Here is a 20,623-nt window from a genome sequence, read left to right on the forward strand (position 1 = left end):
AAAGTAATGCCACTGAATTGTTTATGTGAAAACTCTTTTTAAATAAAACGAGCATTATTAACACTCTACATCTTTATTCTTCCTGTCATTTATTTCTCAACATAGTCATCCTGGTGACTAACACATTTTTCCCAGTGACACACCAGTTTGTTGACACTGTCACTGTAGAATGTTTGATTTCGTTGATAGAGTCCCAACCGAACCTTTTCGTGCACTTCTTCATCACTATCTTAAGTCCTCAAAGGAAGAATAATATGAACCTACCACAGAATGACAAAATGCAGAAATTCGCATGTAGATGCAATGCTTTGACGACATCACCAACATTCAAGCCAAAGTGATGTGGTAGTTGAACAATATTCAAAAGAAGGACTTCTCTGACAGTTCCATACAGTTGCACAGACATTCTGTTTGTTGCCCTCAAGTTGAGAAAGACTGTGTAAAACACCTGAAGCATTAAAACCACCATCTTGACTTTTCTATACTTTTTATTAATCCATTCTTGAATCTTTGTGGACTGATGGAGTACATCTGTTTAAATTAATAATTGCTGCAATTACATTAGGTGTTACTGTAACAATACATACATTCGTCATTCACAGTAGGAGAGTCCTTTGTTACAATGTCATTCCATCCCATCGCAGTGCTGGTAAGTTGTGTACATATCATCAAAAGCATGTGGGACCCTCTCCCAGGAAGCATCTATGTAAATTTTCTCCTCCAAATCAGCAAATCAAAACATAAAAATATGTACTGGAGAATATGTAGAATTTCATAGAAAATAATTAAAATACTATTTATTACATTTCTGAGAGTCAATGGGTGTAATCCTAACATACATTTTCTATTAATTACAGGCAACATCTATTACCACCAATGTATCTGCCTATCAAAAATCCCAAATATCCACAATTAAATCCACACTTTCCATCACATCAAAGTGAATTACATTATTACAGCAACAAGGTACATCAACAATGCTGTAAACACTGGAATTGTGCCTTACCATATAAGTAATTCAGTCTCTCTCTCTCTCTCTCTCTCTCTCTCTCTCTCTCTCTCTCTCTCTCTCTCTCTCTCTCTCTCTCTAGTTCATAAGGAGAGAGGGGGGGGGGGTGATCGCTGATATCAATTTGATGCAAAAATATGTATCATATTTTCTGCTCCAGTATTAGCACTCTTTAGAAAATCTGTCTGTATAAATCAATATTGAAGTTGCAAGCAATGATCATGCGGAACTAAACTCATTAATAACATTTGTTTTATTTAAAAATCTTTTAAGAGTTTTAACATAAAAAATTCATAGATATTTCGGCATGTCCTCATTTTACCAAAAAGATAGAAATATATGAGTTATTTATGTTCACTTTGTTTACATTTTAGCTGATACAGGCAAGGATATACATACATCAGGGGAGCTGCAGGCCTTATATGGTGCAAAGAAATTGAATGCATCACCTCGTTTGAAGGATGATTCAGGGATAATAGATGGTAAGTTTTTAAATGAACTTATTGGGCTTCATAAATCACAAAAAGTATTTTCTAATAGTCAACACTAAGTTTTTACTCTTACACTAATTTATTTTAGATGACAGATCATCTGAAGAAGAGCCTCATCCGAAGAAGCAGTGTATTGATGATAGCCAGAAAGAGAATCATTGTATATCACCGCGAAGAAAATCTAAACTCCCTGATGCTCTTTCACCTGTTTTGACTCAAAGAAAGGCACGAAATCCTTTTGCTTTGAGCATTAACAGAGAACAAATTCAAAATATCTGCAACATTGAAAGGGAAGTCATATCCTCTAAAAGGATTAAATTATTTAAAGAAAATGTGGAAGCCGGTGTCCAAGTTATAAGAAGCAGGTAAATTTAATTATTTATGCATGTGTGTGCGTGTGCTTGTGTGTTTGGCATGTGTGCATGCTTGGGTGTGTCATCTAGCTTGAGAAAAGATTACTCAGAAATCTGGCAAGTTTTCTTTCTTTTATGTGTGTGCCTGATAACAACTCTGCTTTCATTGAACGGTCTCCATTACTCCTAAAGTACAGGGTGATTATAAGTAAAGTTCCAGTTTCAAAATGCTGTAAAAGAAAGAAAGAAAGAGAGAGAGAGAGAGAGAGAGAGAGAGAGAGAGAGAGAGAGAGAGAGAGCTGCTGCTACTTAGAATTATATCAAATTTGAACAATATTATCGAAGAAGGAGAAAATGTTACAGAGGAAAAAAAGAAATGTTAACTTCTGACCGGTTTCGGCCCTTTAATTACAGCGCATCATCAGAGTTTGTAACGTCTGAATGCCGGTCTGGGGCGGCGGTGCCATCTCTTACGAGAGCCTAGAAACTATTTTTGTGGTCAGCTACAAAGCGATGGAGAACATACTGACCATAGTTTCCAGTCTTCAAGTCCACATTCTTGTCCATCCCACTGAAAGAAATTTTTTTATTCTCTATTTACTCTGCTTGGTCAGGAACTATGATTATAAATGAATATTTTGAGTTCTAATTGATAGATATACTTGATCTACTTTCACACAAGCAACATAGTAATATTCCTGACAATTATACTATTAATAAATGTCTACCATTAAATGGTCTTTCGCCCTGTTATTTATGATAATCTAAATAACTGCTCGCCACAAAAGTGGAAAATAATTGCCACCACTTGCCATGCGGATTTGTTAACATTATGGGTGGCACACTAGCAGTTACTACCGCAAAATCTAAGCAATCCAAGATGGTGTACAGTCCTCGTGATTTCACTTCCTATTTGTACTGAAAACATGAGTTTAGTGGCAGTCTGGCTGTGACGTCATCTGAGGCATCGCATACTCCAGAGTTTGACTGACGTGGACCATAAGGTAGCTGGGTGCGAAGTGAAGTCCTTTCACAAATCTAAATGATCCGGGACAGTGTACAGTCCTCACAGGTTCACTTTTGTAGTACCTTCCACCGCGGAAGTCGAACACGCTCCAGAACAAATGGACGTGGTCAGCCTATAGAGGGCTCCGCCTCCGCGGCGGCTATTCCGCGCAGCAAGGGCGCCACCGCTACGCAATGTGCAGACAGCGGCCAATAGCCGCTCACTCCAGTTTTGTTTATAGGGACCCGCTCTGCCCTAGTCCATTCAGTCTGTGGTACTTGCTCTGGATTTCGTTTCTATCTCAGCGCTACTGCGTTCTGGTCGTTGCTCGTTGTTGACATTTGCCTGGCTCTGGTTCCGAGTGGATTTACTGTTGGTGTTTGGTGTTGTGGTTTCCACAAGCCTCCATTGTTTATCTCTTCCTTGTTGTGTCGGTCATAGTCGGTCGTGGTCGGTTGTTGTCAGTTGGCGTTGGTCTGTCGTCCGACTCGTCCTTGTGTTTACCCAGTGGCGCGTGCTCCACCGCCTGGCGGCTCTGATCCACAGCCCAAGACGTTCCCGCAGTTGGTTTTGGTTACTACATTTGCGTCGAGGTAAACGGAACATAGGAGTATGGAAGAGAAATTACTCACTCTCATAGAGCAACAGCAGCAGCTCATGTGGCAGCAGCAGCAGTTGGAGGTCTTACAGACGTCAATGCAGTTGCTCTCGGACAGGGTCAGTAAGCGGGATTCCCTCCCACCTCTTCTCCCAGGTGCCCCGCAGTCAGACACGTTCCCATGTCCGGCGTCGTTCCCACTGTTCAACGACGCAAAAGAGGATTGGGAAACGTACCTGCACGGTCTGAAGCAACATTTCACGGCCTTTCACATGCTGGATGACTCTCTGCAGTGGTCGTTATTCTTGTCTTGGGCCTCACCGGACACGTTTTTCTTGCTCCGCAAGTTGGCACCATTGGCCGACCCCATGGCTCTCTCCTTTCACAAGATCTGTGTGTTGCTAACTGACTATAATTCCCAGCGATACCACGTGGTTGCGTCTCGCTTGGATTTCCATCAATACCACAAGCAGCTGGTCAGTCTTACCTTTCCTGGGTGACTGATTTGCAAGTCCTCAGCCGCAAATGCAACTTCATGTGCACCAATCAGCAGTGCAAGGCGTCATATGCAGATTCGTTAATTCGAGGTGTGGTCGTTCAACTGGCGCCCAATCCAGAGGTCCGCACTGTGACGTTAAAGTTGGACAACCCCTCGTTGAAAGACATTCTGCGTATTGCCCATTCCTTCGGAATTGCTCAGGCGGCAACGAACTTCTCATGGCGCGGCCCCAGGTGGCAGCGGTCGAGTCTACTTCCCGATCCACTCCTTCCCGCCGCCGACGGGGCGCAGTCTCCAGAGGGCTCTCCGAACCGCCAGTCGCCCCTCGACGTCGCCTGCGTGGCCCCCAGTGCTTCTCGGCCCACACTCGAGCTGACTGTCCCCATCGCTGGAAGACCTGCTCGCTCTGTGAGAAAGAAGGCCACCTTTGATCAGTCTGTCGTAGCTGCTCGATGCGGCCCTGCAGGCCAACAGGAAGTCGTCCATGCTTTACACGCAGTCGCCCCTCGGACCGACACATTGGCTCAAAAGTTATTCCTCACCCTACACATCTTTAACAAGGACGTCTATTTCCAGGTTGATACGGCGACCACAGTTTCTTTGGTCAATATGACGACGTATGCACGTCTTGGGTCTCCAGAATTGTCCACACCCTCTCGGAGGTTGGTCACCTATGGCGACGGTTCCATCCCTCTCTGTGGGCAGTTTTCTGTTATGGCCATCTACAAAAATGTTCCCCGGCCCCTTACCCTATTTGTGGTGAACCACCCGTCGGCATCGAACATTTTTGGACTAGATGCGTTTACACGGTTTGGCTTTCCCATTCAAGACGAAGTGCAGTTCGTTTCAACTACGGTTCCATTTCAGGACCTCGACAATCTGTGCGCGTCCTTTTCCTCCCTGTTTTTGGCAGACCTGGGCTGCGCTTCTGATTTCCAGGCACACATCACTTTACTGCCGAATGCACGGCCTCGCTTTTGTCAGGCTCGGCCTATTCCGGTAGCTTTGCGTGCGGCCGTCAAACAGGAACTCGATTGGCTCCAGGCTGCGGGGGTTATCGAGCTACTACAATCGAGTGCCTGGGCAACGCCCTTAGTGGTCATTAAGAAACCCAATGGATTGCTTCGTCTTTGTGGGGATTTTGGGGCCACGGTCGACGCTCGGTCTTTGGTCGAAACTTATCCCATTCCTTGACAGGAAGATCTTCTCGCTAAACTGGCAGGTGGCGAGTACTTTTCTAAGATTGATCTGGCAGAAGCCTATCACCAAGTGCCATTGGATGAGGAATCGCAGGCCATCATCGTCATCAACGCGCCTTTCGGTCTCTATAAATACAAGCGTCTTGCGTTTGGCATTTCCTCTGCCCCTGCGATTTTCCAGCGCTATCTCGAGCAACTTACGCAACCAAAACCGCCTTGTGTCAATTACCTCGATGATATCTTAGTCACAGGGTGCACGTTCCAGGAACATCTGGGCAACCTCAGTACCTTATTTCACGCCCTGCAGGCTGCGGGTTTACGTTGTAGGCTGGAGAAGTGCAGTTGTTTTCAACCGGAAGTGGAGTACTTAGTACATTGGCTCAGTAAAGATGGCATTCGCCCTTCGGGCCGCAATGTCGCAGCCATCGATGCCCTTCCCCGTTCACAAAACTTATCCGAACTCCAGGTATTTTTGGGGAAAGTCAATTATTACTTAAAGTTCTTACCCCAAGCCACCCACGTCGCGCATCCCCAAATCGCCTGCGTCCCAAAGGGGTAACTTACATGTGGACTTCTGCCTGCGATCAGGCTTTCACCCACCTGAAGACGATGCTGAAATCTGCCCCTTGCCTTACGCCTTTCTCTCCAGATCATCCCTTGGTGGTGGCGCCCGATGCCTCAGCGTTCGGGATTGGGGCAGTCCTGGCACACAGGAGTGAGGATGGGTCGGAACAACCTGTGGCATATGCATCCAAGATGTTAACCTCTGTGCAAAGGAATTACTCTCAGATCAAAAAGGAGGCTCTTGCCATTATTTTTGCAGTTCAGAAATTTCACATTTACCTGTTTGGGGTGCAGTTTACCCTCCTCAGGGATCACAAGCCCTTAGTGTCACTTTTCGGGCCCCATTCGCAGCTCCCAGAATGGACGGCTCAGCGTCTTCATTGCAGGGCGTTGTTCTTGAGTAATTAGCCTTACACCATCCGCTATAAGCCCACCAGTCAGCACACTAATGCAGGTGCCTTGAGACATCTCCCAGCAGGACCTGATCCAGCGTTCGACCAGCAGGAAGTCCTGTGCTTCCGCATCAACTCTGCCCGCCGTGAGACTCTCGATGGATTTCCTCTGATGGCTACGGAAATCGCCGCTTCCATGCGCAGGGACCCCATTCTGCGGCAAGTCCTCCGCTATGTGACCCATGGTTGTCCTCCCTACCTTATTCGTCGTTCGAAAACTGACTTCAGCCCATGGCGTTACGTCTCACACAGACTTTCGGTGATGGAGGATGTCCTCCTGTTGTCCACGGACTCGGACACCCATCGGGTGGTCATCCCTCCGGACTTATGCCGTCGCGTCGTGCACTTATTACACTGCGGACACTGGGGAATGTCTCACATGAAAGCGTTGGCTCGACGACATGTCTGTTGGCCAGGGATCGATGGAGACATTGAGCACCTGGTCCGTGGTTGCACAGTGTGTGCGCGTCATCAGGTTAGTCCTCCACAATCTTTCATGCCCTGGCCAACACCCAGCCAACCCTGGGACAGGATCCATATCGATTTTGCAGGCCCCTTCTTAGGCTCCATGATGCCTGTTCCAAATACCCATATGCCGTCCACCACAACTGACGCCACCCTCACCACCTTGACCCAGGTGTTGGCCATTGAAGGCCTTCCTCAGACGTTGGTCACAGATAACGGGCCCCAATTCACGGCGTCCTCATTCCAGACCTTCTGCTCCGCTAACGGTATCAAACACATTCGCTCTCCCCCCTTCCATCCTTCATCCTATGGCGCTGTGCAAGGCCTGGTCCGCACTTCCAAACAGCAGCTGATGAAATCAGTGGAGCCGTCGGCCACCATCTCGGCCCTCACCTAGTTTCTCAGCACCTACTGCACTATGCCGGTGGCCGGTCATAGTCCTGCCGAACTCCTTCACGGGCGACAACCTCGGACCCTCCTCCATCTGCTGAAGCCATCCCCTTCTGGGCCCCGCTCTCACCCCTCCCGGCGCTACGCCCCAGGCGTGGCCATGTGGGCCCGCTCCTATGGCAGCACACCTGCATAGATGCCCGCTACGGTGACGGTGGCTCATGGGTGGCGAGTGACGACCATACAGACACACAGAGGGCTCGAGCGTCACCACCATAACCAGCTCTGCCCTCGGGCCCCTGCCTTGATTCCTCCCCCCACCGCCTTCCCTGCTTCCTGGTGTGGACACGTCCCTCGAGTTGGAGCCCTTCCCTGCAACCTCCATCTCCTCGCCGGCTCTGCAGACACCCCGTCCGCCTTGCCGGGGTATAGAGACGCCCTCTGACACCCCCCCCCCCCCCCCCTGCTCTCTGGTGACACCTTGATGGATGCCAGAGTCAGTCTGCCCTCCCCTCCCCCAGTGGTCCCTCCAGACGTCTCACAACCCATGCCCTCGTTCCACCCGCCTCGGCATCGTCCTGGGCATTTCTCTGGATTTCATTTCTATCTCGGCGGTACTGCTTTCTGGTCGTTGCTCGTTGTTGACATTTGCCTGGCTCTGGTTCCGAGTGGATTTACTGTTGGTGTTTGGTGTTGTGGTTTCCACAAGCCTGCGTTGTTTATCTCTTCCTTGTTGTGTTGGTCGTGGTCGGTTGTTGTCAGTTGTCATTGGTCTGTCGTCCGACTCGTCCTTGTGTTTACCTGGTGGTGTGTGCTCCACCGCCAGCGGCTTCCCCGCCTGGCAGCCAAAGGTCCTGAAAGAAAGGATACTGCGGAGACATGGCTTAGCCACAGCCTGGGGGGATGTTTCCAAAATGAGATTTTCACTCTGCAGCGGAGTGTGCGCTGATATGGAACTTCCTGGCAGATTAAAACTGTGTGCCCGACCGAGACTCGAACTCGGGACCTTTGGCTTTCACGGGCAAGTTCTCTACCATCTGAGCTGCCGAAGTGTCGTCGCGTTATTCAGGATAGCAAAAAAGCGAGCTGGATTTTATTCACTAGTTCTTTTAACAGTTCCACTGCCTCCTCTGTTGCATGAGCCAACCTACAATGGCTCTCTGGGACCAAGATACAGTTTCCGGCTTCACAGGAGTACATGATGTCATCGTGGACCCTATTGCTATCTCCAACACCTTGGGCCGCCATTTTGTGGAAATTTCAATTTCTTCCCACTATCACCCTGCCTTCCTTCATTAGAAACGAGCAGAGGACGCTCAGGCGATACCCTTCTCTTCTCTGAATCGTGAGTGCTACAATGCTGCCTTTACTGTGAGGAGCTAGATTATGCTCTCACTTCATCCCGATCCTCTGCCCCACAACCAGACACTGTTCACATTCATATGTTGCAGCACCTTTCTCTTGTGGGCAAGCACTTTCTGCTTAATACATACAATTGCGTCTGGGTAGAGGGCACATTTCTCAGGTGCTCGCATGAAGCCGCTGTCTTACCTGTTCCTAATCCCGGAATAGACAAACTCCTTCCTTCTAGCTATCACCCCATCTCTCTCACCAGCTGTGTTTGCAAGGTGATGGAACATATGATTCATGCTTGACTGGTATAGTGGCTCAAGTCTTGCAGTTTACTAACCACTGCACAGTCATAAACAGTTTTCTTCAGAAATCCCAGACTGTGGCCACGTTTTTTTGATTTGGAGAAAGCCTACAACACCTGCTGGAGGACTAGTATCCTCTGTACTCTCTACACATGGGGCCTACATGGCCATCTCCCGTGTTTCCTTGCAGAATTTTTAACAGACCGAGTTGTCGAGGTCCATGTGGGTTCTGCCTTGTCAGCCACCTTTATTCAAGAAAACAGTGTGCCTCAGGGTTCCATCCCAAGTGTCGTCCTCTTTGCTATCCCCATTAGGCCTATAAATGGCCTGTCTCCTGCTGGGCATGTCCGGCTCACTTTTTGTTGATGATTTTCCCATCCATTGCAGTTCTCCGTGGACTTGTCTCATTGAGCACTGTCTTCAGCGATGTATTGATTGTTTTTACTCAAGGAGCATTGTCAATGGCTTTCATTTTTCCACTGATAAAACTGTTCATATGAATTTCTGATTGCACAATTGGTTTCTCCGACCATCTTTACATCTTGGGCCTGTTGCTCTTCCATTCATTGAAACTACAAAATTCCTGTCACTCATGCTCAATAGTGAACACTCGTGGTCCTCCCATGTGTCGTACCTGGCAGCTCACTGAATACGATCCCTCAATGTCCTACGTGTCCTCAATGGTACATCCCGGGGTGCAGATCGAACCACCCTCCTACATTTTTACTGGTCCCTTGTCCTCTCAAAACTAGATTATGGGTGCTTTGTTTATGCATCTGCACATCCGTCCCTCTTATGCCGTCTCAATACTGTCCACCGTCGTGGCATCCATTTGGCCACTGGTGCCTTTTACGCTAGCCCAGTTGAGAGTCTGTTTGCAGAAGCTACTGAATTACCACTGTCCTACGGCTGTGACTTTCTCCTCAGCAGGTGTGTATAGCATTTAATAGTCATGCATGGCCACCTGTCCTATGCTTCCTCCTTCAATGACACCTTTGATCGCCAGTGTGGGGCACGTCCCTCTTCTCTGTTACCTCCTGGAGTTTGCTTTTGGCTCTTGCTCCGGCAGCTTAGCTTCTTGCTCCCCACAACTTTCCCGGTTGGTGTAAATACTTCACCAGCTTGGCTTCGTACGGCAGCCCGTGTTCGCCTTGGCCTTCATTCACTTCCTAAGGACACTACTCCAGTTTCACGACCTTTGCATGGAATGTCACGGCTGTACCTTAGTGTATACTGATGGCATTCGGATTGGCTGTGGTGTAGGGTGTGCCTTCGTCATGGGGACCAACATTTTTCAGTATCAGCTTCCAGCACACTGCTCACTATGTTCAGCAGAACTCTTCACCATGTATTAGGCGATGGAGTACATCTAGCAACACAAGCTTTTCAATTGTTTCATCTGCTCAGACACTCTGTGCCCTTCAAAGCCTCTGTGCGCTGTACACTGCTCATTCCTTAGTGCAACAGGTCCAGGGAAACTGTCATCTACTCACTCTTGATGCAGCCACTGTGCTATTTATGTGGGTTCCTGGTCATGTCGGTCTGACAGAAAAAGAGGCTGCTGATGCTTGTGCCAAGGCTGAGTCCTCGTACCTCAGACCACTAGTTCTTATATTCCCTCCGATGATCTCTGTGCTACTGTCTGTCAGGAGGTGGTGTCACTACGGCACTGCCACGGGTCACCCCTTCATGGGAATAAGCCCCAGCTTATTAAGCCTCTCCAAGGAGCTTGGATGACCTCCACTCAGTCCTTCTGACGTGAGGAGTTCATTTTAACTATGTTGCGTATTTGGCACTGCCTCTTTAGCCATCATCATTTGTTAAGTGGTGCTCCCCCACCACTTTGTACATATCGCACCCAAGTTTTAACTGTCCACCATTTCCTAATGGAATGCCCATTTCTTCACTGTTTATGTTTGCACTTGGGTTTGCCATCTGAGTTATCGGCTGTTTTAGAAAAATACATATGGGCTGTCGACTGTGTTTTACTTTTTATCCATCATAGCAATATGACAAAAGCCATTTAAATAATATTTCTGGACTTCTGTTTCTTTATGGTGTATTTTATAGACCTTTCGGCATGTCCCAGTTTTTAGCTGTCTTCTCTTACATAGATAAGGATTGACGTGTTGTCATTTTTTACCTCCTCTTTGTCTTCTTGTTCTATAGTTTTGACATGGGCGCATATGACCCTAGTTGTCTTTGCGCCCGAAAACAAAACAAACAAACATCCATCCCAAGAATCAACCACAAAGAAGTGCCCCCCCCCCCCCTTGTCATCATCACCCCCCCCCCCCCTTAAATGAGAGACATCCTACCCAAGATACTTCCAACCCAAAGTGATGTTCGGCTGCGCAACCAACATTCACAACATCCTAGTCCACCACTGTGCCACACCTATCTCCAATCCCCTGCCACAGGGATCGTACCCCTGTGGAAGACATACATGCAAGACCTGACCATTCCACCCACCCAACACCACCTACTCAAGTTCCATCACAGGCTTATCCTACCCCGCCAGAGGCCGGGCCACCTGTGAAAGCAGCCATGTTATATACCAGCTCTGCTGCAACCACTGCACATTATTTTACATTGGTATGACACAAAACCAGCTGTCAGTTAGAATGAATGGCAACCACCAAACTGTTGCCAGAAACAAGGAGGACCACCCAGTGGCACAACTTGCCGCAGAGCACACAACATGTGAGGTTTCAGTGGCTGCATCACAACCCGTGCCATCTGGATCCTCCCCACCACCAGCTTTTCTGAGCTGCACAGATGGGAGCTATCCTTACAGCACATCATTTTTTCACGTAACCTTCCTGGCCTAAACTTGAAAACCCAATTTGTGTGTGTGTGTGAGGGGGGGGGGGCATCCCCTGCCCCCAATCCAATTTCTATCCCCACATCTGCTAGTTGTGTGCTGTTATCTTACTCCCTAGTGTATGAGACAGCGTGCCTATCTGTCTGCCACCTGCCCCTTCTGCTTGCACTCCTAGTTAGCACACAGATGCCCCCCCCCCCCCCTCTCCTACAAGCTGCTAGATGCTCCCCCCGCCCCCTCAAGCCCCTCCCTGCCTCCTGCCTCTCTCCATCCTCCACCACACACCACTCCACTTGTGGGCCAGGAAAGAGCTGGCAGGCAGTTGAGCACAGTATAGGGAGACAGGTCATGTCCACAAGCTTGAATAAGAAAGCACATGCTGAAAGGTAGCCAAGCTCTATACCTTTTGTTTGTGTACCTACTGATGATGCAGTGCTCCTGCCTTTGAGTGAGTCGTCTCCTTTATTCTTAAATAATTCGTAGTGCTACAGAATTGGAAGACGTAAGATAACAAAATTTCAGACAAAATGTCAATTTGACAGTGCACAGCAAACTGTGGAATAGGCCTGAAAAAATTTAGGGGAGATAAACAGACTTATCTCATTGTTCAGTAAGAAATTTGTTTTCATCTCCAAGCAATCAGGATGTGAAGAGGAAGTGCATATGAAAGGAATGCTGGAAATTGGAGGTACCAAGAGAGTTAACATCAGTGCCTTGCCATATTCATATACAGTTAGGCGGCTGTTAATCTGTATGGTAAATTGACTGGAAAGTAATTTATTGTGCTGCGAGAAGTTGGAGATTCTTGTGGATGTGATCTTGCTAGGGCAGTAGGGAATATTTACATCACAGTAGGCAATAGTGGGAAAATGGGTATAAGAGAACTACAACTATGGTGTGAACACTGCTTTTGGCCAATAGCTGGTCAAAGTAACTTGCTTTTGCTTGATTCCTGGTCTGCATATAAAAATCGTGCTCCTTTAGAGCAAACTATCACTCCTGAAAAGTGTGTGACATTGTTGTTCATACCATCTGGAACCACAGGACAACGTCGACCTCTTTTCTTTTTTTTTCTGTGCCTGTAAGACATGTAATCACACTATCTGCAGCAACATCTTAAAGGATTTGGTTGCTTGCCATCACATTCCATCTGTTATCATCACTCAGTTACACCAATGCATTCTTTAAGAGTGGATGCCTAGCTGAGTGTCCTACACAGTTTGTAACTCCCTAGGAGTTTGCCTCCAATCTCGATGGTGCGAAGCTGAGTCATCACTGTGGCACACCATTTTTCATTTGGTGTTCATGGTGCAAGTTCATGATTTGTTTTGAACATTTCTTGAACGTTAATGATGTCCATTATGTAAAGTGTAATATATACATCCCATAAGGTTGATCTCTGCCTCCCCTCCCCCCCCCCCCCCCCCCCCCGGACATCTTCTGATTTTCTGTTGCCCTCCTGATGCACATAGTGAGCCATTAGCAGCTAATATTTTTCCTGCCATAATTGTTAACACAGAACTTTAAAATTAGCCTTACTAATGATTGAACCTGTGACTCTGCACTCAAGGTATTCCTTGTGAGATCAATTCAAGATGTGACAAGTTTAGATGCTTTCAAGTTTCAGAAATTATGAAGTAACACTCGCACAGCTGTATATCGATATTCTTTACTGTAAATACCAGTTTTTCATGCAACTTGCGATACTTGGTTATCTACATTTACAGAAAACGACCAAAGTTGAAGAAAATATATTGCAAAATTGTTTGTCATCACAGGAACCCCGATTGTAAACATCCATACGCAATTCTCACATCAGTAAGTGAATGTTTATCATATTGTGTTGAAAATTCAATCTGTGCGAAAATCAAAGTAAAATAAAATGGCAAAAACAAGTGTAACAGTACAACTTCATTAACCCCACATATCCATTAATGAACCTATAGTGGGACATGTTACTAGATAAATGTAAGTAAATAACATTTTACCAGTCAAACCTTATGCTTATCCTTAATGACCACATGCTTGATACAACATTAAATCCTATTTTTTTCCTTCCTTCATTCCGAATACAAAGTCAAAAGCTCTCATGATTGTCCTTTTTCAATTTACAGTATGTAATAAATTGCAACAGCATTCAAATTTTGTGACTTGATTTTGAATTATTATTTTTTTTATTTTTTTTAGGTATTTTATGTCCAACAATCTTGACTGTAATAGTGATACAACTGAAACTGCACAGAAAGACTCATCTGAAGATAAAATCAATCCACCATCTGACAGTGTCCTGCAGTTTTATTCAGCAGTGAATGAGAAATCTCTGTGTACAGATGAGCAAGGGAAACTAAGTGATGTTTCGGATCCAGTGGAGATGAGCAACTCTGCTTTTTTGGCCTTGAAAAGCAGAGAAATAGTCCAGTGTGATGTTGACTTGCAGGATTCTTTGAACAGTTTAACTCAGCCCAGCAGTCAGTTTACATCCCAGTCAAGTAATTTAGAAACTCAAGCATCCCAGTGTAGTAACTCAGAAACCCAGTTCGATAGTGGAACAGGTACAAACAGTAGCATTTCAGAAGAACTTGAGAAACCCTTCAAACTGATTGGAATGCATGACAGCTTATCAGAAGAAATTGATGACTCGATGAAAACAAAGAGGACTTTTGAAGATGCAGATAGTAAATTATTGACAGATGAGACAACCCCCATGGTACAGAAGAAACCCTTTACATCAGTATTTAAGTGGAGAAAAGTAGATAAAGAGATCACGGGAAACAAAATACCTGACGTAAGTGAAACATTAAGAGAAAACGATGGGACAACGATGTCAGATCGGCACATCAGCAAGGACAACATAACTTCTTCATCCAATGAAGATGTTGCTTGTTTTAATGTGGACCAGCGTTCTCAATTGAAGTCCCAGAAAGTTCAGTATGAGGTAAGAAAAATACTACTGCTATATGTTCAGTAGCCCATTGATGTGTTAAAATTGCTGTTAATTTCTGATATAAGATATATTACAAAATGTTGCAGCATTTCATTTTCAAATACACTCCTGGAAATTGAAATAAGAACACCGTGAATTCATTGTCCCAGGAAGGGGAAACTTTATTGACACATTCCTGGGGTCAGATACATCACATGATCACACTGACAGAACCACAGGCACATAGACACAGGCAACAGAGCATGCACAATGTCGGCACTAGTACAGTGTATATCCACCTTTCGCAGCAATGCAGGCTGCTATTCTCCCATGGAGACGATCGTAGAGATGCTGGATGTAGTCCTGTGGAATGGCTTGCCATGCCATTTCCACCTGGCGCCTCAGTTGGACCAGCGTTCGTGCTGGACGTGCAGACCGCATGAGACGACGCTTCATCCAGTCCCAAACATGCTCAATGGGGGACAGATCCGGAGATCTTGCTGGCCAGGGTAGTTGACTTACACCTTCTAGAGCACGTTGGGTGGCACGGGATACATGCGGACGTGCATTGTCCTGTTGGAACAGCAAGTTCCCTTGCCAGTCTAGGAATGGTAGAACGAAGGGTTCGATGACGGTTTGGATGTACCGTGCACTATTCAGTGTCCCCTCGACGATCACCAGAGGTGTACGGCCAGTGTAGGAGATCTCTCCCCACACCATGATGCCGGGTGTTGGCCCTGTGTGCCTCGGTCGTATGCAGTCCTGATTGTGGCGCTCACCTGCACGGCGCCAAACACGCATACGACCATCATTGGCACCAAGGCAGAAGCGACTCTCATCGCTGAAGATGACACGTCTCCATTCGTCCCTCCATTCACGCCTGTCGCGACAGCACTGTAGGCGGGCTGCACGATGTTGGGGCGTGAGCGGAAGACGGCCTAACGGTGTGCGGGACCGTAGCCCAGCTTCATGGAGACGGTTGCGAATGGTCCTCGCCGATACCCCAGGAGCAACAGTGTCCCTAATTTGCTGGGAAGTGGCGATGCGGTCCCCTACGGCACTGCGTAGGATCCTACGGTCTTGCCGAGCGTCACTGCGGTCCGGTCCCAGGTCGACGGGCACATGCACCTTCCGCCGACCACTGGCGACAACATCGATGTACTGTGGAGACCTCACGCCGCACGTGTTGAGCAATTCGGTGGTACGTCCACCCGGCCTCCCGGATGCCCACTATACGTCCTCGCTCAAAGTCCGTCAACTGCACATACGGTTCACGTCCACGCTGTCGCGGCATGCTACCAGTGTTAAAGACTGCGATGGAGCTCCGTATGTCACGGCAAACTGGCTGACACTGACGGCGGCGGTGCACAAATGCTGCGCAGCTAGCGCCATTCGACGGCCTACACCGCGGTTCCTGGTGTGTCCGCTGTGCCGTGCGTGTGATCATTGCTTGTACAGCCCTCTCGCAGTGTCCGGAGCAAGTATGGTGGGTTTGACACACCGGTGTCAATGTGTTCTTTTTTCCATTTCCAGGAGTGTATAATACTTCACTGTAATTTGATGAGACTTTTTCATCACCTGTAATGTTGACACCATGTAATTTAACTCCTATAAATATCACATCATATAGAGCAGTTTCTGCTAATGACAAGTTACTGCAGTCATAAAAGTGTGTTAAATATTGTATATTGTTGCAACATATACATGATAACGAGAAATACAATTCAAAAATAAGCAATGCATAAATCCAGTGACAGTGTTGCACAAATAGCAACGACTAGCTAATGTTTAATGACAGTGCAAAGAAACATAGTGTAGCCACACAAATGAAAATGTCTATTGCTCAGAATAACTGCAAAATAAGTGGACTCAGAGCTCTGTGGGTGCATAAATTATGTCGCAGAAGTTATGGAAAAATTGTGTCTTCTGTTATCCCATTTGCTGCTTTCGTATGTGATACATCCCAGTCAAGAGCTCAGTTCTTCTCTGACTTAATTCATAACACCGACTTTGACGTAAGTACAACAGGGCAACTATTTTACACACTGTACACCAATCAGTCAGTATAGAAGTCAGCATGTTGATCACATGCTGCCTAAGTGAAAAGCAGACATTGTGAAAACTGTTCTGTACACTGAGTGATCAGTAACAGTGACCACCTTACCAGCCGGTGAGTCTGGCAGTGTGGGCAGATCAGTGCACAACCCATTAATTTATAATGATATGGACTAGGCTTCAGGAATTAACGAGCATTTAACCTGTTAGTGCACAAATTATTTTTATTATTTTTTTACATTTATTACTACAATCTTGTTTATTAAATTGAGTAAGAAGCATTTAAAATGAAAAGGTAATTTTACCTTTCTAGTTTCATATAATATACCATACCATAAATGTAACCTTAAGTCCTTGTATTAACACGATTCACATTGTCCGTCGCACTTCACATAGTGTAGACCGGGAACTGTCTGCTAGGCATGCCCGATGTGAAACTGACTTTTCACGGCCCATGCTGCCTGAGTTGTTGTTGTTCCGCCAGCAGAGGGCACGGCCGAATTCTCGCGTGCCCTATGTTGGACGGGACTTTACTTGCGGCAACTACTGTCCATGACGCGCCGTGCTGATATACGCCTCCTGCAATCTTTCTGGTGGCTACTCCACTCCTCCTCCTTCGGGGGTGAAGCCACTGTGATCCACTGCGTCGGAAGGTGGAGCGTCGTGCAGTAGCGATGACCTCCACGTCCAGTGGAATACTGGAGTCGGGGGGGATCTGCCAACCCTCGAGCCAGAACCTTCAAATACGGTTGGAAGTGACCCACACAAAGAGGCCCCCATCGTCCCACCACCAGAGCCCGGGACAGAACGGATGACAAGCTGTCAAACTCCAAATCCTGTTCCACCTCGGGAGGGGCAAGACCCAGTGGCGAGGACGACGGGGACGGCACGACCACAGGAGAACCAGCCTCCTGAGAAACCAGGCCTGGAAGGGGTCCAGCTCTCGCCGGGGCATCTCTAACGATGGCAGTGGTGGTCCTGGAGCTACTGGAGGCCGCCAAGGCTGAGCACCACCGCAGTGTGGCGAGTCACAGGTGAGAGGGGTGGTACTGTCCCCTGAGAAAACAACACGGGTGCCGGCAACGGGTAGCCGGCGCCTGAGGGGTCGGAGGGTGGGTGCCCAAACATGGTCGTAGCTGATTTTGGTGATGACATACCTCCCGGTCCTCTGCCTGCAAGGTATAGAGCTGGCGGCCCTTGCGGCGCAGGATCACTGCCGGTATCCAAAGTGGATTGCGACCAAATCCACATGCCCAGACCAACATACCCGGTGGAAAGCCGGGTACCCCGTTTTGCGAAGCCTGGCGAGGACCAGGCCGTAGGAGGTGCAGCAGAGTCCTAGGTTGGCGCCTGTGGAGGAGCTCTGCGGGGCTGTATTCTCCCATCAGTGTGGTCTGCTATGCCGTCAGGAAAAATGTCAATGCCTCCTCTGCAGGAAATTCGTGCACATACTTCTTCATCTGCGTCTTAAATGTGCACACCATGCGCTCGGCTTCCCCATTCGATTGTGGATGAAAGGGGAGAGAGCAAATGTGCCAAGTACCGAAGCACCTACAAAAATCCTGGAAGGTCTGCGAAATAAACCGAGGTCCATTGTCTGATATCAGGGTGACTGGCAGACCTTCCACAGAAAAGATTTTTGTGAGTGCCTGGATTGCAACTTATGAAGTGGTTGAGGAGCAGTGAACCACATATGGGAATCGGAAATAAGCATCAATGACAATGAGCCAAAAGCCATTAAGAAACGGGCTCGCAAAATCTATGTGAAAACGTTCCTGCCTGGGTTGCTGGCAGCCCTGAAGAGAATGCTGACCTGGGAAATGCCTGTTGACTCGCACACTGGGAACAGGCGGCCACCAAGTGCTCAATTTCTCTGTCAAAACCGGGCCAGTACACATGTCTGCGAGCAAAGGTTTTATTATGGGAAACACCCCAGTGCTCCTCATGTAATAATGTGAGGACCTCCCTTCGCAAACTTGCAGGAACAACCACACGAGGAGCTGTATCATCGGTAGCCAGAAGGAGAACTCCTTCCAAGACTCATAGGTGGTCTCGTAGAACAAAATAATTACGAAGAGGGTCCGAGGCCCGACCTGGAGGTCGGGACGACCACCCCTGCTGAACGAGGTGAACTACTTGCTGGAGAACCGGGTCAGTTGCCATTTCCCTGGCGACTCAGAACTAGTGATCGGGAAGCCATCAACCACTTGGCGGGACGCCACATCCAAATGAAAACACATAATCTCCTTCCAATCAAACTTAGGATCCGGGCCACCGGAAGATGGGGAAGAGCGTCAGCGTTGGCATGCTGTCCGGTAGGGCGAAAATGAATGTCATAATGGTACTTAGAGAGGAACTAGGCCCAGTGCTGCAGTCTGTGGGCCGCCCTATCCGGAATTTCAGAGGTGAGGCCAAATAATGATATTGATGGCTTATGGTCAGCAATTAACTGAAACTTCATGCCATACAAGAAAGGGTGAAATGCCAGTGGCTGCTCAGAGCCATCTGCATTGCAATGGGCCAGGACCGCCCCCACACCATACTGCGAAGCATCTGTAGCCAGGACCAATGGCTTATTCGGGTCAAAAGTAGCCAAACAAAGCGCTGACATGAGTAGGCCCTTCAACGATGCAGGCTACCAATCAAAAGGAACACCCTTGCGCAGAAGGCAGTACAGGGGGCGGGCTATGGTGGAAGCCCTCGGAATGAACCGGTGGTAATAGGCAATCTTGCCTAAAAAAAGCTTGTAACTCCTTCAGAGAAGCGGGCCGTGGAAGGTCGACGATACCTTGGACCAAACTTCCTAGCGGCTGGACGTAGTGCCGAGAGATGGTGTGGCCCACATACTCAATGGACAGTTGGAAGAAGTTCGACTTATGCAGGTTGCAATGCAGGCCCACGGACCTGAATTTCAGAAAGAGTGTTCGAAGGTTGTGCAAGTGTTCCTTTGTTCTGCAGCCTGTGACCATTATGTCGTCGAGATAATTCATACAATAAGGGATTGTCGACGTGACGTGCTTAAGATAACACTGAAATATCGCCGGGGCACTGGATATTCTGAAGGCCAACCACTGGTATCGGTAAAGGCCAAACGGTGTGTTGACGACCGCGAGCCGTTTGGAGTCCTCATCAAGTGCTATTTGATTATAAGCCTCCAAAAGAACGATTTTCGAAAAATATTGGCCTCCTGCCACATTGGAGAACAATTCATCAGAACGAGGCAAGGGATAGGTGTCCACCACCAATTGGGAATTAATGGTGGCCTTGAAATCGCCACAAAGACGTAATTTTCCCGTGGGTTTCCTGACAATAACTAGAAGAAATCGGAAGCACAACCCCGAGGGCTGTCAGCTGGTCTAGCTCTGCTTTTACCTGAGGGCGGAGAGCCAAGGGCATCTGCCTCGCGTAGAAAACACGGGTGAGCCGACGCCTTCAACGTTAAGTGAAGTTCAAGGTCTGAAACACGCCCCAGGCCCTCCTCAAAGATATCCTTAAAGTCAGAGTTCAAAGATTCCAATGATTGATAGGGAATGTCTTCAGAGACCAACTGTATGATGTCTGCGATAAAAAAAACTGAAAGCTTGAAAGGCATCCAATCCAAAAAGGTTAGCGGAGCTCACATCTCTGACAACAATAAAAGTAAGAGGCCAAGTGACGGATTTGTAAGTAACGTCGGTAGTGAATTGACCCAGTAGGGGAATGAACTGTTTACCATAACCGTAGAGACGCCGGTAATCTGACACCAATGGGGGCGACCCAAGGTCGGAGTAAGTTTGTGCATTCAACAAGGAAACTGCCGCGCCCGTATCTACTTGCAGTTGCAATCGGCGCGACCGAACCGACACCTCGATAAAAAGTTTGTGTGCTGATATGTTGTGTACATAGTTCCGCGTAATCAGCGCGTACACAACTTTCCCACTAGAGCATGCCCCGCTAAGCGCAACAGCGCAGGCGCAGCGCTTGTCCATCTCCGCAGTACGAGATGGTGCTGTCTTAGAGACGGACCAAATTCTGCTTTCGCCAATCCGCGTATTAATATGTAGCGCAGCGCTCGTCCATCTCCGCACTACGAGATGGCGTTGTCTTAGAGACGGACCAAATTCTGCTTCCGCCTATCCGCATATTAATATGTAGCACAGC

The 20,623-nt window shown here is 47.6% G+C and overlaps 1 protein-coding gene across 3 annotated transcripts in view; it reads left to right on the top strand.

Annotated features, from left to right (window-relative positions):
• Positions 1-20,623, top strand: part of LOC126298976 (exonuclease 1) — a 115,818-nt gene that overhangs the window by 55,768 nt on the left and 39,427 nt on the right. For all 3 annotated transcript variants that reach the window (XM_049990597.1, XM_049990598.1, XM_049990599.1), the window contains 3 exons: positions 1,384-1,491; positions 1,589-1,865; positions 13,693-14,440. In XM_049990597.1, coding sequence (XP_049846554.1) covers positions 1,384-1,491; positions 1,589-1,865; positions 13,693-14,440 — 1,133 coding nt within the window. The remainder of the gene's footprint in view (positions 1-1,383; positions 1,492-1,588; positions 1,866-13,692; positions 14,441-20,623) is intronic.

This window comes from Schistocerca gregaria, chromosome X, assembly GCF_023897955.1.
Source record: "Schistocerca gregaria isolate iqSchGreg1 chromosome X, iqSchGreg1.2, whole genome shotgun sequence".
NCBI classification, from domain to species: Eukaryota; Metazoa; Arthropoda; class Insecta; order Orthoptera; family Acrididae; genus Schistocerca; species Schistocerca gregaria.